At 48.4% G+C, this 21,151-nt stretch overlaps 1 protein-coding gene across 9 annotated transcripts in view; it reads right to left on the bottom strand.

The window, feature by feature from the left end:
* Nucleotides 1-21,151, bottom strand: part of MYLK3 (myosin light chain kinase 3) — a 62,492-nt gene that overhangs the window by 16,051 nt on the left and 25,290 nt on the right. For 6 of the 9 annotated variants that reach the window (XR_001821462.2, XR_005198219.1, XM_017517896.2 and 3 more), the window contains exons 3-9: nucleotides 20,522-20,954; nucleotides 15,355-15,815; nucleotides 13,712-13,817; nucleotides 12,362-12,455; nucleotides 11,805-11,914; nucleotides 9,367-9,508; nucleotides 1,787-1,857 (exon numbers count right to left, since the gene is read on the bottom strand). Coding sequence is in view for 7 of the 9 variants with exons in the window: in XM_017517896.2 (XP_017373385.1) it covers nucleotides 1,787-1,857; nucleotides 9,367-9,508; nucleotides 11,805-11,914; nucleotides 12,362-12,455; nucleotides 13,712-13,817; nucleotides 15,355-15,815; nucleotides 20,522-20,954 (1,417 nt within the window). In the remaining 2 variants the exon portion in view is untranslated. The remainder of the gene's footprint in view (nucleotides 1-1,786; nucleotides 1,858-9,366; nucleotides 9,509-11,804; nucleotides 11,915-12,361; nucleotides 12,456-13,711; nucleotides 13,818-15,354; nucleotides 15,816-20,521; nucleotides 20,955-21,151) is intronic. The other 3 variants (XM_017517904.2, XM_037734668.1, XM_017517903.2) reach the window with 1 other exon arrangement.

Here is a 21,151-nt window from a genome sequence, read left to right as displayed (position 1 = left end):
AGTGAGACTGTCAAAAAAAAAAAAAAAAAAAAAAAAAAAAAGAGTGATTCCCAAAGAAATGTCACTCTTGGGGGAAACAGAATCCTGGCGGAATCTTGGAAGCTGGGCATGCACTACTGCCATGTTTATGAACCGAGGATGCCTGAAGGTTTAGGGGAAGCCTTCTGAAATGCCAAAGATCTGCTACTACCACTGCCGAGAACCCACACCACTGGGCATGAGTGCTGTGGGCGGGAACCCTCTGGTGGCACAGTGTTCAGCATACCTGTGACTGGACTTTACAGCACCTATCTGAGAAGAGTGGAGAGTGATGGTGAAGGGGGCTGCTGAGCGGGGTGCTGAGCTGCTCAGTTTTGTGGATTCCACAGGCGTCTTGGGGCCAGGAGGTGCTGGGCTATGCGATGCATCCATCACCATCCCTGCCCTCCAGGAAATGACCAGTTAAATACAAAAAGTGAGGATGTGACAGTGTTGGGTGGTGCTGTGGGTAGTGTGGCACCCTTGGGCTGCACAGCAATGTTAGCCACACTGCACTGGGCTCCAAGCATTTTAAGAGACTATGAGATTTTTAACATCATATACATACAATGGGCCAGATTAGGTGGCTCACACCTGTAATTCCAGCACTTTGGGAGGCTGAAGTAAGAGGATCACTTGAGGTCAGGAGTTCGAGACCAGTCTGGCCCACTTAGTGAAACCCCATTTTTACTAAAAACACAAAAATTAGCCATGTGTGGTGGTGAGTGCCTGTAATCCCAGCTACTTGGGAGGCTAAGGCAGGTGAATTACTTGAATCCAGGAGGCAGATGTTGTAATGAACAGAGATTGTATCATTGCATTCCAGTCTGGGCAACAGAGCAAGACTCCATCTCAAAGTAATAATAATAAAAATATATATACAATGTTTATTTATTATTTATTTTTAGACAGGGTCTAGCTGTATTGCCCAGACTGGAGTATAATGATACGATCTTAACTCACTGAAGGCTCAAGTGATCCTCCCACCTCGGCCTCCTGAGTAGCTGAGACTGCAGGTGCTTGCCACCATGCTGGCTAATTTTGTATTTTTTGTAGAGATGAAATTTTGCCATATTGTCCAGGCTGGTCTCAAATTCCTGGGGTCAAGAGATCCTCCCTCCTTGGCCTCCCAAAGTGTTGGGATTATAGGCATGAGCCACTGTGTTGGGCCTACAATGTTTACTTTATTCCCTGAAACTTGAGAACCTAACCTCCCAGATAGGATGGGTCCACACTATCTCTGTATTTTCTCATTTAACCCTCGTAACCACCCCCCTGCCAGCAGGTAATGCATTATATCATCATTTCACCAAGATTTAAACCAGTCCTGAGTGGTTATAGAAACAACCACCCATGGCACCACCCAACACTGTCACATACTCACTTTTTGTATTTAACCTGATCATAGCCCAGTACCTCCTGGCCCCTGGAAGGCCTGGGGAATCCACAAAACTGAGCAGCCTAGCACCCAGCTCAGCAGCCCCCTTTACCATCACTCTTCTCTCTTCTGATAGGTGATGTGAAGTCCAGTTAATCCCATAGCTGTTTAGGGAGAAGCAGAGCCCACAGCACAAAGCCAGCCCCTGCAAGAGAATCAGGGCCTGTCTGCAAGTCAAAGGCCACCAGCCTCTGTGCACAAGAACTCAAGCATTTGGGATTCGATCAGTTCCAAAACTCAAGCATTGGCTGGGTCAGCAGTAACCATGCCCAGAGAGCCACAAAGAATCCCAAGGAATTTTGCTAAGTTGTCTAAATAAAACCCCCTTACCTTCTGGCCAGCCCGAAGTCAATGATCTTAATTTGATGTCCTGTCTGATTGACACACAGTATGTTCTCCGGCTGGGAAAGAAAGAAGTCTGCTTAGCCCAAGTAACAGCTAAAGAGGTCTGCAGCTGCCTCGCTTCTTTGTCTATAGGCCTCCGTTTTCCAGCCTTCAAGGCACCTGAATTGCTCAGGGCAGCCCTGCAGGGACTGGATAGATAATGAAAATACATGAAAGGGCTGGTGAGACAATTAGGATTGGCATGCACTGGAAAACTGGAGGCTCCCAGCCTGTATAAAGGGACAGCACTACTCAGTGCCAGCCACTGGTCACCACGTAGAAGTGCAGGCACAACGCCAGAGTTTCTCAGTCCTCAAGAGAAGCCAGGAATTCAGGGGCTTTTTGTTTGATTGGTTTTGTTTTTAATTAAAAAAATAGAGATGGGGTCTCGCCATGTTCCCCAGGTTGGTCTCGAACCCCTAGGGTCAAGAGATCCTCCAGCCTCAGCCTCCCAAAGTGCTGGGTTTACAGGTAAGCCACCATGCCCGGCTAGGAATTCAGGTTTTTATGTGAAAATTCCATGCTTTTAAACGTTAACAACTAAGTGAAATCTAAACTCACATCTGGAAGCCCAACAGAACACCTCTGTGATGTATATTTGGCCCATGAGCTGCTTGTGTGGGACTACTGGTTTGGGGCTGGCTTCCCAAACCTGGCTGTACATTGGAATCATCAGGGGAGTTTTTAAAATCCCAATGTTATACTGGAATGCTAAGAAAATTAAAAAAAAAAAAAAGTCCCAGTGCCCAAGCCTCAACCCTGACCAATTACATCAGAACCCCTGGGGTGACACCAAAGCATCACTGGCTGGTTAAGGAGAGCAGAGCTGCTGAATGTCCCCCTGCCTTTCTGCAGTGACAGCTGTGGCCCACGGCATGAGGCTGGCAGCCTTAGCACGCCTCTCCTCTTACAGCACTTGGATCAGCTCTGAGGCCCTGAGGGAACCTGGAAGGATGCTCGCTGCTTGTGCATGACAAATTTGGGTTTATGTGTGTTGGAGGCTTGGGGAGAGAAGCTGAATGAAGATCTAGGGCTTGTGATAGACAGGACTTGCAGACCCAGCGTCCAGTGCCTGAGCCACAGGGGCTCATTACCTGGTTCTGAGCCCTAGATGAGTCCCTCCCCATTCCTGAAGAATCAACGTCTCCATATGTAAAATAGGAGTAATAACCTCTTCCTGCCTGTGCCCCGGGAGGGTGTGAGGATCAAATGACATAATATGCATGAAACACTTTACAGCTTCCAAAGTAAATGTCTGCTAGTATTTCTCCCAACAGAAGACTTCATTGTTATTTGTGTTATAATGAGGTTGTACAATTCCTCAGACAGGTGGAGAGAATGGTGTTTAAAAATCTCTATGTCTTCTATATAAGATCTAGAATAACACTGTCCAATAAAAATGTAATGCGAGCCACATATAAAGTTTTCTAGCATGCACATTTAAAAAGGTCAAAAGAAACAGTGAACTTAATTTATAACATTATGAATAATACAATTAATACTGTTTTTTACCATAAAACTCACCATTTTAAAGTATGCAATTCAGTGATTTTTAGTATATTCACAGAGTTGTGCAATGATACCACTATCTAATTTTGGAACATTTTCATCACCTCAAAAAAACAAACAAACCCATACCCATCATCAGTCCCTGTCCATTCTCCCCTCACTTCCCACCCTCTGGCAATCATTAATGTATTCTCTCTGTGGATTTGCCTATTCTGGACATTTCATATAAATGGAATCATAAAACATATGGCCTTTTGTGTCTGGTTTCCTTCACCTACCAGAATGTTTTCAAGGTTTATCCATGTTGTGTAGCACATATCAGTCCTTCATTCCTTTTCATGGCTAAATAATATTCCATTGTATGGATTAGACCATATTTTATTTATCCATTAACTAATAAAGTTAATGAACATCTGGGTTGTTTACACTTTTGGCTATTGTATATAATGCTACTAAAAACATTTGTATGCAAGTTTTTGTGTCAACTTATATTTTAATTCTCTTAGGTGTATACCTAGGAGTAAAATTGCTGGGTTAAATGGTAATTCTATGTTTAGCATTTTTGGGAACTGCCAAACTTTTAAAAAAGTGAATGTATAATTTTACAACCCCACCAGCAATGTATGAGGGTTCTGAATTTTCCATATCCTAGCTAACCCCCTTTTTTTTTTCAGATGGAGTTTTGTTCTTGTTGCCCAGGCTGGGGTGTAATGGCGCGACTGGCTCACTGTACCTCTGCCTCCCGGGTTCAAGCGATTCTCCTGCCTCAGCCTCCCGAGTAGGTGGGATTACAGGCATGTACAATAATGCCCAGCTAATTTTGTATTTTTAGTAGAGACAGGGTTTCTCCAAGTTGGTCAGGCTGGTCTCGAACTCCCAATGTCAGGTGATCCGCCCACCGTGGCTTCCCAAGGTGTAAGCCACCGCACCTGGGCTTTAACACTTCTTATTGTGTGTCATGTTTATAGTCAGTCTAGCGGATATGAAATACTGATTTTGATTTACAATTCTGTAACGAGGCTGAGAATGACTTCTTGTGCTTAGTGGCAATTGTATGTTTTTATTGGATAAATGTCTATTCAAATCCTTTGACCATTTTTAATTGGTTATTTGTCTTTCCATTGTCTAAATACAAATCCTTTATCTGATACATGATTTGGAAATATTTTCTCCCATTCTGTGAGCTATTATTTTACTTTTCTCATGGATCCTTTGAAGTATGAAGTTTTTTCATTTTGATGAAGTCTAATTCATCTCTTTTTTTTCTTGATTATGTTTCTAGTGTCGTATCTAAGACACCATTGCCTAATCCAAGGTTATAAGGATCTATTCCTATGTTTTCTTCTAACAATTTTATAGTTGTAGCTCTTAAATTTACATCTACGATCCATTTTGAATTAATTTTTGTATATGGTGTTAGATAAGGGTCCAACTTCATTCTTTTACATGTAGCTCCGTAGCATGGGGTCCCAGCACAATCGTTGAAAAGACTGTAATTTTCCCATTGAATTGTCATGGCACCATTGTCACAAATCAAATGACCATAAATGTAATGGTTTATTTCTAGACTCTCAAGTGTATTAATTAGATGCATATATCTAATCTTACATCAGTAATACATTGTTTTGGTTTCTGTAGCATTGTAGAAACTTTTCAAATTGGGAAATGTTAGTCCTCCAAATCTATTCTTTTTCAAGATTGTTTTTGTTATTCTAGGTCCCTTGAATTCCCATCTGAATTTTAGGATTTCATTAATATCTGAAAAGAAGCCAGCTATGACTTTGTTAAGGATTATGTTGAGTCTGTGGATCAATGGGAGAGTCACCTTAACAATATTACATTTTCCTATCCATGACCATGGGATGGCTTTCCATTTGTTTAGGTCTTTGAATTATTTTAAAATTTTGTTGTAGTCTTCAGAGTATGTCTTGCACTTATTTTGTTAATTTTTTTCTAAGTATTTTACTCTTTTGATGCTGTCACAAATGAAATTATTTTCTTAATTTTATTTACAGATTGTTCAGTCCCTGTATTTAAAAATACAATTAATTTGGCTTTTATTGCATTTGCTTTTGGGTTCTTGCTCATGAAATCCTTGCCTAAGCCAATGTCTAGAAGGGTTTTTCCAGTGTTGCCTTCTAGAATTTTTAGTTTCAGGTCTTAGATTTAAGTCCTTGATCCATCTTGAGTTGATTTTTGTATAAGGCGAGAGATGAGGATCCAATTTCATTCTCCTACATGTGGCTTGCCACTTATCCGAGCACCATTTGTTGAACAGGGTGTCCTTTCCTCAGTTGATGTTTTTGTTTGCTTTGCTGAAGATCAGCTGTAAGTATTAGAGTTTATTTCTGGGTTCTCTATTCTTCTCTATTAATCTATGTGCCTATTTTTATGACAGTACCATATACTACTCAGCCATAAAAAGGAATGAATTAATGGCATTTACAGTGACCTGGGTGAGATTGGAGACTATTACTCTAAGTGAAGTAACTCAGAAATAGAAAACCAAACATTGTATGTTCTCACTCATATGTGGGAACTAAGCTATGAGGATGCAAAGGCATGAGAAAGACACAATGGACTTTCGGAACTCAGAGGCAAAGGGTGGGAAGAGATTGAGGGATAAAAGACCACAAATTGGGTGCAGGGTATACTGCTCAGGTGATAGGTACACCGAAATTTCACAAATCACCATCAAAGAACTTACTCATGTAACCAAACACCACCTGTTCCCCAATAACCTGTGGAAAGAATAATTAAAAAAAAAAATTTAAGCCAAGCGTGGTGGCTCACGCCTATAATCCCAGTAATTTGGGAGGCCAAGGTGGGCAGATCACTTATGCCCAGGAGTTCAAGACCAGCATGGGCAACATGGTGAAATCCCATCTCTACAAAAAAATACAAAAACCAGTTGCACATGGGGCACTCATCTGTAGTCCCAGCTACTCAGGAGGCTGAGGTGGGACGACCCCTTGAGCCCAGGAGGTTGAGGCTGCAGGGAGCTGTGATCACGCCACTGCACTTCAGCCTGGGCAACAGAGGAAAACCCTGTCTCAAAACAAACAAACATACATTTGGTATAATTCACCAGTGAAGCCATATGGACCTGGGCTTTGCTTTGTAGATAGTTTTTGGTTACTAATTCAATCTTTCATTGTTACAGATCTATTCATATTTTCTATTTCTTCTTAAGCTAATTTCTTAGTTTGTGCTTCCTAGAAATTGGTCCATTTCATCTAGATGATCTGCCTTATTGGCATACAATTTTGTTTATCATATTTCTTTATAAACCTTTTTTTTTTTTCTGTAAGACCAGTAGTAATGTCCCCTCTTTTATTCCTGATAACTTCTCTTTCTCTTGGTTAGTATAACGAAATATTTGCCAATTTATTGATCTTTCTAAAGAACTGACTTTTGGTTTTAATGATTTTCTCTATTGTTTTCTGTTTTATTTTATTTTTTATACTACAATTTTTATTTCTCTCATTCTGGTTGCTTTGAGTCTAACTTGCTGTTCATTTTCTAGTGTCTTTTTCCTCCCTTTGAGAGAGGATCCTGCTCAGTCGCCCAGGCTGGAGTGCGGTGACCCAATCATACCTCACTATAGCCTCCAACTTCTGGGCTCAAGAGACCCTCCTGCCTCAGCCTTCCAACCAACCAGAACTACAGGCATGCACCACTATACCTGACTATTTAAAAAAAATTTCTTTTTGTAAAGACAGGGTCTCATTATGTCACCCAGGCAAGCCTCAAACTCATGGCCTTATCCTTCCTTGGCCTCCCAAAGTGCTGGGATTACAGATTAATAATGTATTTTATTTAACCCGACATATCTGAAATATTATCACTTCAATAAGTTATCAATACAAAAATATTGATGTGATTGTGTCCATTATTTTTCATATTAGGTCTTTGAAATCCAGTGTATATTTTACACGTACAGTGTATCTCAATTCAGACCTTAAGTTTTCATCAGAAATATTTGATCTGTATTTAGATTTCAAGAAATTTAGAGTTGAAACGTAAATTCATATATCCAAGTTGTTCCAAATAGTTTTCCAATAACTGAATCAAGGGTCAGTTTATTAATTTAAATTAACAAAATGTAAAGTTCAGTTAGTCACACTAGCCACATATCAAGTGCTTAGTGGCCACATATGGCTCATGGCTACTGTCTCAGACACTGTAATTCTGGAGCTTTTTCTCTATATTTAAGACAACACCCTAGGAGGTAGGTGTGATTTTTCCCTATTTCACAATTGATGAGCTTAAGGAACTTTCTCCAAGTCTCACAACTGGAAGGGGCTGAACCCCCACAGCCCTGCTCCCAGCTGGGAAAAAGCCTCAGCAGTGATCTCCTCTCTGCTGCAGCCACGGGCGGTGCCCCAAAGGCTGGTCTTTGCCCCGGAATCACAGGGCAGGTTCCTGAGGTTTCCCTGGCTGCCCACCCCAGAGCAGCTGGTGCAGGATGCTTGGAGTGAGCTCTAATGAGTGAAAGGGGCCTAAAGCCAATCCCGCCAACCCTTTTTTTCCAAGCACCCCACCTTACAGTCTGATGTCCACTGGGAAAGATGGTCAGAAGGGGCAATGTGCACCCTCAGAGATGCAGTCAACTCACCGCCCTTCTTCTGTGGGAAGTCGCCAACATTCACCCCCTTCCCGAAATGAGTTGTAAAGAAACACCCTCCTGTTGGCCCAGAGGAATGGAAAATCAGAGAAACAGCCACCGTGTCTCAAGTGCTTGCTATCAGCCAGGCACGGTGCCCAGGGCGTTATGTACCTGACACTCCCAGGGCACTCCTAGTAGACAAAAAAAGTGGAATTCAAATGTGTATTCACTCCATAGAGTATCACACAGCCCTTATAGAGAATGAAGAAAGATGTCTATACTGTGTTACTAACAAAATCAAGATTAAAAACAAGATGTGGGCCAGATGTGGTGGCTCACGCCTATAATCCAAGCACTTTGGGAGGCTGAGGCAGGATTGCTTGAGTCCAGGAGTTCACAACCAGCCTGGGCAACATGGTGAATCTTTGTTCCTATAAAAAATACAAAAAGTAACCAAGTGTGGTGGCATGTGCTTGTAATCCTAGCTACTTGGGAGGCTGAGGTGGGAGGATCACTTAAGCCTGGGCAGTTGAGGTTGCAGTGAGCTATGATGGCACAATTGCACTCCAGCCTGGGCAACAGAGGGAGGCCCTGTCTCCAAAAAAGAAAGACAAGAGAGAAAGAGAGAGAGAGAGAGAGACAGAGACAGAGAGAGAGAGAGAAGGGAGGGAGGGAGGAAGGAAGAAAGAGAGAGAAAGAAAGAAAAAGAAAAGGAAGAAGGAAGAAAAGAGAAAGAAGAAAGAAAAAGAAAGGAAGGAAGGAAAGAAAAAGAAAGAAAGAAAGAAAGAAAGAGAGAAAGAAAGAAGAAAAGAAAGAAAGAAAGAAAAAGAGAAAAGAAAGAAAGAAAGAAAAGAAAAAAAGAAAAGAAAAGAAAAGAAAGGGAAAGAAGAAACAAAAGCGAGAAAGAAAGCAAAAGAAAGGAAGAGAGGGAGGGAGGGAGGGAGAAATGCACTGTAGGGTCTCTTTTGTGTGTCTGTGAGTCATACAAGCTTGCTCACAGAGAAGTCCCCTCAGCATGGAGGCCTGGAGGGAGAAACTTTCACTGTGTATTTTACATACTACTCTATTGTCTATATTTGTTACCACAGCCTATGTTCCCTTTTGAACTCTTCAAAAAACTAATCTTAAAGGTATTTTTAAAGAAGAAAAGCTCATTGTTTTGTAAAGAAGAAAAGCTCACTGTTTCACTCAATCTTCAAATAACACTTAAAAGAGGTACAATTATCCAGATGGAAGAACTACAGCCCCCAGAGGCAGCAAGAGTGGCCTGTCCCAGACTCCAGAACTCGGAGATAGAGAGCCAGGAATGGAAGCCAGGGCTGTCTGTGGACAGAGCTGTCAATGATGAGAGCATGCCAGGGGCTCAAGCACCAGGGGCCCTCCTCTGCGTGCCCAGGGCAGAACCCACCTTAAGGTCCAGGTGCAGGATGTAGTGCTGGTGCAGGTAATGCACGCCCTCACAGATCTGCCTGGTGAACAGGACCACATCCAGCTCGGTCAGATGGTACTTCTCGTCTGTGATCCGGTCAAAGAGCTCACCTCCGTCCACACTGCCAGAGCAAAGGGAGAGGCAGGCACCAGCCTGAGCAAGGCTCTTCAGGGCTTGTCTACTGTCATCATGAGGCCAAAAGACGCCAGCCTGGTAGGCCCACAGTCATACTCCGTGGGTCACAGGGCTGCTGCCACTGCCACTGGGGTTTTTTGTGTGTTTTTTCTGAGATGGAGTCTCGCTCTGTCACCCAGGCTGGAATGTAGTGGCATGATCTCAGCTCACTACAACCTCTGTCTCCCAGGTTCAAGTGATTCTCCTGTCTCAGTCTCCTGAGTAGCTGGAATTACAGGCGCCTGCCACCACACCCAGCTAATTTTGGATTTTTTGGTTTGAGACAGAGTTTTGCTCTTGTTGCCCAGGCCAGAGTGCAGTGGCATGATATTGGCTCACCGCAACCTCACCTTCCAGTTCAAGCAATTCTCCTGCCTCAGCCCCCTGAGTATCTGGGTTTACAGGCATGTACCACCAGGCCTGGCTAATTTCGTATTTTTAGTAGAGACAGGGTTTCTCCATGTTGATGAGGCTGGTCTTGAACTCCCGAACTCAGGTGATCTGCCCGCCTCAGCCTCCCAAAGTGCTGGGATTACAGGCGTGAACCACCGTGACTGGCCAAGTTTTGTATTTTTAATAGTGACGGGGTTTCGCCATGTTGGCCAGGCTTGTCTTGAACTCCTTACCTCAGGTGATCTGCCAGCCTCGGCCTCCCAAAGTGCTGGGTTTACAAGCATGAGCCACCACGCCAGGCCTGCCATTGGGATTTTATTGGGACCTTTGCTCCAGTCCACCCCCAGCACAGATTAGGGGTGGTAAAAAGGAAATGTTAGGTCAAAGGGAAGAGGGGATGGCCATCAATGTTGATGATCCAGGCACACTCCAGGGCTGATGATCCTGACCAGGGCGCGAACTCATTTGCCTATGGAGGCCAACTCAGACCTTTGCGGCATAAGGCTAAGTGGGCTGATCTGGCCATACGTGAAGCAAACATTTTCTTTTCTTTTTTTTTTTTGAGACAGAGTCTTGCTCTGTCACCAGGCTGGAGTACAGTGGCACAGTCTCAGCTCACTGCAACCTCTGCCTCCCCGGTTCAAGCAATTCCCCTGCCTCAGCCTCCTGAGTAGCTGGGACTACAGGTGCTCACCACCACACCTGGCTAGTTTTGTTGTTGTTGTTGTTTTGTTTTTTTGGTTTTTGTTTTTTGTTTTTTTAGTAGAGACCGGATGCCATCATATTAGCCAGGATGGTCTCGATCTCCTGACCTCGTGATCCACCTGCCTCAGCCTCCCAAAGTGCTGGGATTACAGGCGTGAGCCAACGTGCCCAGCCGAAGCAAACATTTTCTAACAACATATAGTCTTTTGCTTATCTTTTGTTTTTCCACTTTTGATAGGGACATGACATAACAAATTAAAATTACTCTCTTCAGCTCTGCCTGGAAGGAAAACAGCAACACAAGCACAAATATGAACGACCGCTGAGCCCTTGGCCCCAGTTCTAGGGCGGTTGGGAGTGGTGGGGATTGTGGCAAAGGAAGCCTGGTCACCCTGTCTATAAATGGCAGTCCCTGGGACTCCAGCACATCATTTCCACTTGGAAAGGCAGGCCTGGCATTTACTGCATCTTTTCCAATTTCAAGAAAAGCCAGATATCTAGGTTTTAATGTGAAGCTAAACTATTTCCAATGGTTAACAACTATTCCACATTACTAAAAATAGGCAGAGTGTGGTGACTCACACCTGTAATTCCAGCACTTTGGGAAGCTGAGGTGGGAGGATCACTTGAATTCAGGGGTTCAAGACCAGCCTGGGCAACATAGCAAGACCTCATCTCTACAAAAAGTTTTAAAAATTAGCTGGGTGTGGTGGCATGTGCCTGTGGTCACAGCTACACAGGAGGCTGAGGTGGGAGGATCACTGGAGCCTAGGAGTTCAAGGCTGCACTGAGCTGTAATCACACCACTGCACTCCAGCCTGGGCAACAGAGACCTTGTCTCTAAAAAAAATTTTCAATTCAATTTAATTTTCAAAAAATTACTGAAAATAGTATAGGACAATTGACATACATACACCTGCAGGTCACATCAGGCTTACTGGCCACTGGTTTGTGACAAAGTGGCTTTGTCCTCCACATTTCATATTGGAGGTCAAAAAGCCAAGCCAGTGAAGACAGGATGGCATGACCCTGGATGTGGCAGGGAGGGGAAAGGACAGAGAGGGCTTTGCCTCAAATGAAGGCTCTAAGCCCCAGCACCGAGCCCTGGCCTGAGCCAAGGCGGCCGCCCCGCCTCCAGTACTCACTACTCCATGATGAGGGTGCAGCTGTGCTTGCTCTCGAAGGCGTCATAGAGCTGGATTAGGTTCACGTGGCTGAGCTGGTTCATGATGTTGATCTCATTCTTCACATCCTCCTTGGGGAACCAGAGGACAGAGGGATTTCCAAGCGAATGGGTCAGGAATAGAAGCCCCCTGCACCTCCCAGGACAGACACAGAACTCCGCATCCTTCCTCAGTTTCCTATTCTCATACCAGGTCTCCCTGACTCAACACCCAAACCAGACTACAACACAAAGGGCCTGAGTGTGACCCACTCATCTCACAGACAGGAAACCCAAGGCCCAATAAGGACAGAACCTTCTTATCCCGGGCTCCGCAGGGTGCGGTGCCTGGACCCCTGCACATGGTGGGTGGGTCTGAACCCAGGGCTGTGAAGGGAACTTCCTGACTGGAGTGTGGGAATCCCGGAAAAGAGCAGGAAAAGTAGAATTTCCAGCTCAGCATGGGAACCTAGGAGCCCTGAGAGAAGGGAAGGAATCCTGAGGCTGGCAAGAGGGACCCGGCCTGGCCAGATGCCTCACCCGGTCCTTGGCACACTTCACTTTGATGATCTTGGCAGCCAGTGGGAGGCCTGTGGATTTCTCTGTGCACCTGTGGACCTGGCCAAACCGGCCCCTGCGGAGACACGGCCACACAGCAGGCTGAGAGCCAGAGGCTCACCCCACATCCATCCCTGGGCTTCTGGGCCGACTCCTCCACACACAGGCCATGTGGAACAGCCTACACCCCAGAATGCAGCCCGTCACCACCCCATAACCCTGCTGGCTATCCTGAAACTTACAAAGCAACTCTTCACCCCACACGACCCAGGCCATCCTGCACCCCAGGGAACATCCCCTCACCCCACACGACCAGGGTTATCTATCCTGCACCCCAGGGAACATCCCCTCACCCCACACCACCAGGGCTATCTATTCTGAACCCCAGGGAAGATCCTCTCACCCCACACCACCCAGGCCATCCTGTACCCCAGGGAACATCCCCTCACCCCACACCACCAGGGCTATCTAGTCTGAACCCCAGGGAACATCCTCTCACCCCACACCACCAGGGCCATTTATCCTGAACCCCAAGGAACATCCTCTCACCCCACACCACCCAGGCCATCCTGCACCCCAGGGAACATCCCCTCACCTCATACGACCAGGGTTATCTATCCTGAACCCCAGGGAACATCCCCTCACCCCACACGGCCAGGGCTATCTATTCTGAACCCCAGGGAACATCCTCTCACCCCACACCACCAGGGCTATCTATCCTGAACCCCAGGGAAGATCCTCTCACCCCACACCACCCAGGCCATCCTGCACCCCAGGGAACATCCCCTCACCGCATACCACCAGGTTTATCTATCCTGAACCCCAGGGAACATCCCTTCACCCCAAACCACCAGGGTTATCTATCCTGAACCCCAGGGAACATGCCCTCACCCCACACCACCAGGGTTATCCATCCTGAACCCCAGGAAACATTCCCTCACCCCACACCACCCAGGCCATCCTGTACCCCTGGGAACATCACCCACCTCACACCACCTGGGCCATTCTGTACCCTAAAGAACCTCCTCCTCACCCCACCCCATGTCAGCTCTCCGGCCACCACCAGGTTGTACCTCCCACACCCACAGGGTGCTCGCCCTCCCAAGCCTCCCCTCCCCAATGCCACAGGGGATCTCCCGTCCTCTCAGGCTATTCTCTTTCTCCCTCTCCGTGGGCCATCATGCACCCCACACTGTATGGCATGCCCCACCCTAGCCTTGGCTCCGTCAGTCCAAGAGCCATCCCGCAGCGCCCAGCCCAGTTCTCCAGGTGATCCAGACCCATGGTTCCTGCTCTGAGCCCCTTCCCTTAGCAAGGCAGATGCCCACCTACCCTCCCAAGACTTCGTGCTGGCACACCTCGTAACCCGCCGAGATAGAGGTCTCCTTGACGCTCACCACCCGGTGTTCAAAAGGAGCTGGCGGGGCCGGACTGTCATCTGCTCAGGAGGCAATAGAGGCCCGTGAGCCTCCTCTGCACAGCCCACACCTCTCAGCCACCTGTGCCTGACCCATTTAGCTTCCCTTAGTCCACCAAACCCTTCGTACAGCCCTGGTATTTGAAACCTTTCCCCCAAAACCATCTCAGTGGAGCCACCCGTTTGGCAGAGAAGGAAGCTGAGTGTCAGAGAGGTGAGGTGACCACCGAGGCCACACAGGGAGCACATGACAGATGGCACTCAAACCTGGGTATCCCAGCACCCAGGACAGTGACCTTGGCAAGGCCGAGAAGTTCTATCCAATCTGTTCATCTAGAAGGCGATCCTAGTGGATCTGCGTGGCTCGCAGGAAACAGAGAGCCCACGTGGACAGGATGATGGGGCAGTTAGTGACGCCATTTTTAAAGGGACTGTTAAGTCAGGGCTGTGGAAACTCACGAGGGTGTAATGAGAGGGAGGCAACTGGAGAAATAAACACCCACCCTCTCTCCTCTCACCCTCCATCTCCTGCCAGCTGAGCCCAACCAGAAGCTCAGAGTGACAGCCAGTGATGAAGGGGGGGCAGGTCCAGGGTCACAGGATTGGGGAGGGGGTGGGCAGGGGATCTGTCTGGAAGGGAAACAGAAGACAGCGAGCACTTGGAAAGGTTTTTTTTTTTTTGGTTTGTTTTTTGTTTTTAGGGTTGTTTTATTTTAATCTTGTACTTCAGAGGTGATAGGAATACCTAGAATTGTTATAGGAAATAGACTAGGTGGATAAAGCAGAATCTAGAACACACAGAAAGTGCAGTGGCATGAACCGGTGGTGCACTAAGGGCTGGAAGGCGCCATGGCGGGAAGTCAGCTCTGGCTGGTGTCTGTTCAGGGCTTGACATGGGCACTCTGCCTGCTCTCCAACTACCATGAGCACTGGGGGTGGTCTGTGGACAATTCTCAGACCAAAGAGGTTGCGACCCTAGGGCTGGAGGGATTGAGGGCCTTTAGGTCACAAGAACACACCCTGGGTCACTAGCCCGAGTGGGTGGGAACATCTAACAGTGGTCACAGACACCAATTCATGTCTTTGCTTTTTAACAAAAGCCTTCTCTGTCTCAATCCAAAATGAGACTCATGATGGCAAGCTCAGGTGGGCAGGTGGCGGTAAGAAATCTCCCCAGTGGCTGGGCACAGCAGCTCGTGTCTGCAATCCCAAAGCTCTGGAAGGCCGAGGCTGGAGGATCACTTGAACCCAGGTCAAGGCTGCAGGCCAGTGCACTCCAGCCTGGGCAACAGAGTAAGACCCTGTCTCCAAAAAAAGAAATGTACCCAGGTGGGCCACACATATTCCCTCTCCCTTAGCCCTGCAGCCTGTCCGAGTTCAGGCCCCGAATCTCTGTGCCTTGGTCTTCAGCCCCAGGATGTACCAGAGATGTTCCCGACTCTTGGATGCCCCCAGACCCATATGATCTATCCTTGGAAGCCACAAGAAGACTCCCCAGGAGTAGGGGCTCCAAACTTCCCTTAGGGTTCATGTCTAGCCAAGCAACAGCCCCACTTACCCAGAACCACGCTTCCAGCCTCAGCGTCCGGGGGTGTCCTCCTTATTGCTTCAGCTCTCCCTGGGGACCTGGCTGCACAGTCCTCCCCAGGCTCAGGGTTTCCCACTCCTGGGCCTTTGTCCTGCTGCATGTCCACGGCCTCAGTCACGTGGTCACTGTCATCCCTCCTGGCCAAGCCTGGTCCTGTGCCAGGCTCAGCCCCAGCCCTTTGCTCTTCCTCTGCCTTCGTTCCCACGGGGCTGCTGCTCTCCTGCAGCAGGGAGAGCTCTCTGGCTCCTTCAGGGATCTGTTCTCTGAACTCAGTCCCAGGGGCTTGGAGGCAGCGCCTGGCCCCAGGTGGGCCCTGCCTGACTGGCTGGGCAGCTGCTGGAGCCTCTGTGGCAGGGGGGGGTCCGAGGCTTCCCCTGCATGTCACCAGCATCTCCCCAGGAGTACCCATCTCTCGCATGTGGATGGAGATCCTGGGGTGGAGAGAAACAAGGTGCCAAGGTTAGAAGCAAGGACTCCAGAGTCAGAACAGACCTGGGTTCCAATGCCCACTGCTGCCATCACTGACAATGGCCCTGGCGCCCTGCCAGACAGGACACCAGAGCAGAAGCTGGCTTCAGTGGCAGTTAGTGCCATCAGCTCTCAGGATCCCACTGGACGACAGTCCAGGGAAGCTTGAGGGTGGACAGGGGTGAAGACCAGACACCCCTGAGAACCTGCTTCTGCCCTAGGAGGACTGAGGCCTGTAGACGGGAGACCCGGGTAGCTCTACCTTCCCGTGGGCCCAGTTTCCCTTTCACTTAAATGAAGAGGAGAAACCAAGTCAAATATCATACTGGAAGCCCAGGTCAGAAGTATTTGTTTAAAATCAGTCAATTCCAGCTGGGCACAGTGGCTCACACCTGTAATCCCAGTGCTTTGGGAAGCCAAGGTGGGAGGATCCCTTGAGGCCAGGAGTTTGAGACCAACCTGGGCAACATGGAGAGATACCATCTCTACAAAAAAATAATTTTAAAAAACTTAGCCAGGAGTGGTGGCACCTGAGGTTCCAGATACTTGGGAAGCTGAGGCAGGAGGATTGCTTAAACCCAGGAGTTGGAGGCTACAGTGAGCTATGATCATACCACTGCACTCCAGCCTGGGTGACAGAGTGAGAGACTCTGTCTCAAAAAATAAAATAAAATCAGGCAATTCTCATACAAGACTAGACTTTCTGTTTCTCTTGAACAAATGTAAGAGCTGGCTGTGCTGGATCCACGTGTCCATGTGACTGAAGAACAGCTCTGCACCTCAGCACAGGCCCTGCACACCCTGGCAATTCCCCAGCTCACTTCACTCAGTTTCACTGCCCAGACCCTGCAGAACTGGGGTTTGTGAGCCCAGATGGAGGTGGGAAAGGCTCTCTGAGCTCCAACCTCCCAAAGGAAGGATCCTGATCCTGGCAGCCAGATCATCCAGGAATCCAGACCCTCCCTCTCTAAGTCTCCCCAACTCTGGCTGCCTCTCAGTGGGGCTTCTTTTTGCTGGGCCATAATCCATAGCATGGGGTCTATGTGTGTTGTGGGGTAGGGTGATGGTGTCTGGCGGGGACTGAGTCTCAGCAGGGAGGCAGGTGGCCTCGATTCTGGGCTTAGCCCTGCCATTGGGTTGCTGGACAGCTTTGGGTAAGTCCAGCCTCAGTTCCCTTTTGTGTCATCGGGGACGGTGATACCTCACAGATGCACCAAGAGTCAACCAAGAGAGGAAGGCACAAATGCAGGGGTTCAAAAGGCCTAAAATGGCACAACTGCTGTGGAAAACTGGAGGCTCTTCAGAAATTAAAAGTAGGATTACCATATATTTCAGCAACTCCACTTCTAGGTATATATCCCAGAGAATCCAAAGCAAGGTCTCCAAGAGATATGGCCACACTCATGACTGTAGCAGCATTACTCACAACAGCCAACAGGTGGAAGCAGCCCAAATGCCCAGTGACAGATGATGCATAGACAGAAGATGGTGTACACACACCTCAAAATACTATTCATCCTTAAAAAGGAGGATGTTCCAACACACACTACAGCGTTGATGGACCCTGGGGACACTGTACTCAGTGAAATGAGCCAGGCACAAAAAGACAAATCCAGCGGTGGGCCCAGTGGCTCCCATCTGTAATCCCAGCACTTTGGGAGGCCAAGGAGGATGGATCGCCTGAGGTCAGAAGTTTGAGACCAGACTGGCCAACACGGAGAAATCCCATCTTTACTAAAAATACAAAAACTAGTCAGGTATGGTGGCATGCACCTGTAGTCCCAGCTACTTGGGAGGCTGAGGCAGGAGAATCTCTTGAACCTGGGAAGTGGAGTTTGCAGTGAGCTGAGATCATGCCACTGCACTCCAGCCTGGGTAACAGAGCGAGACTCTGTCTCGCAAAAAAAAAAAAAAAAAAAAAAAAAAAAAAAAAAAAAAAAAAAAAAAAAAAAAAAAAAAGACAAATCCTGTATGATTCCACTGATATGAGGACCCTTGAATACTCAGATTCACAGAGAAAGAAAGTACAATTGTGGCCGTTAAGGGCTGAGGGGTGGGAGGTGTTATTTAGTGGATGATGAATCTCAGTTTTGTGAGATGAAAACGTCCTGGAGATCTGTCTCACAACAACATGAATAAACTTAACACTACTGAGCTGTATACTTTAAAAAGGCTAAGATGGGGCTGGGCATTGTGGGTCAGACTATAATCCCAGCACTTTGGGGGGCTGAGGCAGGAGGATCGCTTGAGGCCAGGAGTTTTAGACCAGCCTGAGCAACACAGTGGGACCCATCTCTACAGAAAAAATAAAAAATTAACCAGGCATGGTGGCACATGCTTGTAATCCCAGCTATACTGCAGGCTGAAGTGGGAGAATCACTTGAGCCCTGGAGGTGGAGGCAGCAGTGAGCCGAGATGGCACCACTGCACACCAGCCTGGGTGACAGAGTGAGACCCTGTCTCAAAAATAAAAAAAAAGGGGGGTGCTGAGATGTTAAATTTTATGTTATGTGGTTTTTATCCCAATTTTTGGAAAGAAAATAGTGAGGCCCTTCTCCAGCAGCTGAAAGCCCCGTCCTCATGTCTGAGCTGCTGGACCTCTATACACATCTGTCCCTGGGTGCATCTGAAAGACTCATTGGGTGGGAGGTAGAAATTCTTCTAACACAGTGCCTTGGGACTGAGCATGGTTCGGTAATGACAGGTAGGAGGGGAAGTGTGGCATCCACGCCAAGCCACTCCAAATGTAGCTCAGGTCTCCTGCCAGACCAAGGGACACAGGAAACTGCTGCCAGCAATGGTCGGCAGAGAAGGCCAGCAGTCACGACTTCCCTTTGGGTCTTCACATCCAGAGGCATGGGGTGAACCCCCCAAAGGCACTTCCAAGCAGCTCCTGCCATCTTGAGCACCCAAAGCTGTCCACTTGCTGTGCAGCAGACCCATGGCAGGCAGTACTGACCAGTTCCAGCTCAGGGCTGCCCAGCCCAGGCATGGCCTCAGCATCCCTTGGGTTTGTTTGTTGTTATTGTTTGTTTGAAATAGGGTCTCACTCTGTCTCCCAGGCCAGAGTGCAATGGTATGATCATAACTCACTACAGCCTCAACTTCCTGGACTGAAGCGATCCTCCCACCTCAGCCTCCCCCGTAGCATGGATTATAGGTGTTTGCCACCACGTCCATGGTAGCCCAGATAATTTTTGTAGAGATGGGGTCTTGCTTGGTTGCCCAGGCTGGCCTCAAGCTCCTGGGCTCAAGCGATCCTCCCTCCTTGACCTCTCACTGGGCTGGGATCACTGGCATGAGCCACAGCGCCCGGCAGGATCCTCTGCAGAGGCAGCCACTGCCTGTCAGAGCTGATGCTTGACTTCCAACCTATTTTCCTCAAAATACGCCCATGTCCGAAGTGAAGACGGGCAGGTAGTGATCTCACTTCCTCAGGCCGCCGCAGGTCTGCTGGACGTGAAATTCAGCCAGGGGCTGAACCTGAGATAGAGAACTTTTCTCTCTCAGAATCTTTTGCGGGCCCCTAACAACTTCGTAGGCAGTTCACCCCCAGACCCAGATTCCATATTTAGGTCCTGGTTCCGATCCCAGGATGCCTGCCAAGAACCCCTCCCACCAGCCTGTTAGGCCTCCTGAAGCTCCCATTTCCTATTAGAACAAAGTCGGACAAATGATTTGGACTTCTCTGCCTGTCACCACAGCAAACACGACACCAGATCCACTCCCTGAGCCAGGCCTGCAGTCTGCGAGACAGGTCAGGGCCGCCCCAGGCAGGTGCAGGGAAGGCTGGGAAACACCAGGTTCCTCCAAGAGAAGCCCAGGGACACGGTGCCCTTCAGTGGGGCCGCCCTGGGTACTAGATGTGCTAGGGAGGGCGTGGGAGTCTGCAGGTTCTTGACTCTGCTACAGACATCTGCCAAGAGCAGGTCCTCAGGCTGCATCCTAGGAGCATGGCAGCTGCCACGACTCTGCCTCCAGGACTTCCGTGTGAGCCTCCCGAAAGTCCCCAGGGCTGGCTAAGCCTGCACCCCTCTTGCATTCCAGAGGGCCATGTCTTTCTCTCCCCACCATATTATTTAGAACGTAATTAAATGCCGACTTGAGGAAGCAGGATGTGCAATGATTGTGGCACAGATTCTGGAATCAAGTAACCTGGATTCAGATCCCAACTCTATGAATTCCCAGCTGCGGGGCCCTCGGCACTAGGAACCTAAGTGTCCTCATCATGAAATGGGGATGACAACCACATTCACTTCCTGGGAACGGCTTGAGAATAGAAGGTGAAGCCAGCGAAATGCCCAGCCAATGGCCAGCATGGAGGAGGTGCTCCGTGAGCCCCATCTTTTAGCTACTGTGAGTACCTATCTAAGAGCTAGTGATTCTCAACCTTGTTCCCCATTAGAATCACCTGTCAAAAAAATCTAATTCCTGAGACTCGCTCCAGATCAGTCCAATCAACATCTCCAGGCATCTTTATTTTTCAAACTCCTTCCACGTACTTCTAGTGGGTGGCCGGTGAGCAGCGGTGCTCTAAGCTCCCAGAGGCAGGGCCCAGGCAATGAGCCAGCCAGGAACATGTATGCAGTGGATGCTGTCTGCAGCAGAGCTCCAGTGAGGGGCAGCAGTCTATCCCCTCCCTCGCCCAGCCTGGAAGAGCTCTCCTTACCTTGGAGGTGTCTCTCCACCACTGTGGGCTGCCCTGGCCTGGGCTGGCGGCCCTGGAGACCCTGGGCACTGGGGGCCGGGCCCTGGAGTCAGCCTCGTGCCTTCCTCTAAGGGCTCAGGGTCAGGCCTGCTGGACGATGCTCCTTGTCCTGCACCTGGTGCAACCTCCAGGCTCGAGGAGACCACACTGACCCTGCCAGGTGTTGGAGCCAATTCCAGGCCAGTCCTGAGGTTATCGCTGGATGTCTCAGGAGCCTTGGCTTCCACCTCTGTGGGCAGGTACAGGTGGCCAGGGAACGCCTGGCCTGGGCCAGGAATGCCATCTCCCTGGCCTGATGAGGCCCCTGCCTGGGCAGGGTCAGTTCCCAGCCCTGAAGCTCTGATGGGGGGCAGCCTCTCCACTGTCCCTTCCAGCACGTCCACCTTCTGGCTCTCTACAGGAAAACAGGCAGGACAAAAATGCACTCCCATGTGGAGGAGTCTGCCACAAAGATACTGCAAGGAATCTGCACAAGCCATTCAGTGCCCAGGTTTATAACAGCCAAAGACTGGAAACAACACAGATGAAGGGGGCTGGTTGACTAAACCGTGATGCATCCAACAAGGAGTGAGGCACAGCCATGAAAAAAAG

Source organism: Cebus imitator, unplaced genomic scaffold (genome assembly GCF_001604975.1).
Source record: "Cebus imitator isolate Cc_AM_T3 unplaced genomic scaffold, Cebus_imitator-1.0 Scaffold652, whole genome shotgun sequence".
NCBI lineage: Eukaryota > Metazoa > Chordata > Mammalia > Primates > Cebidae > Cebus > Cebus imitator.
Note: the sequence above shows the minus strand (reverse complement) of the source record. Positions and strands in the feature narration are given on the sequence as shown.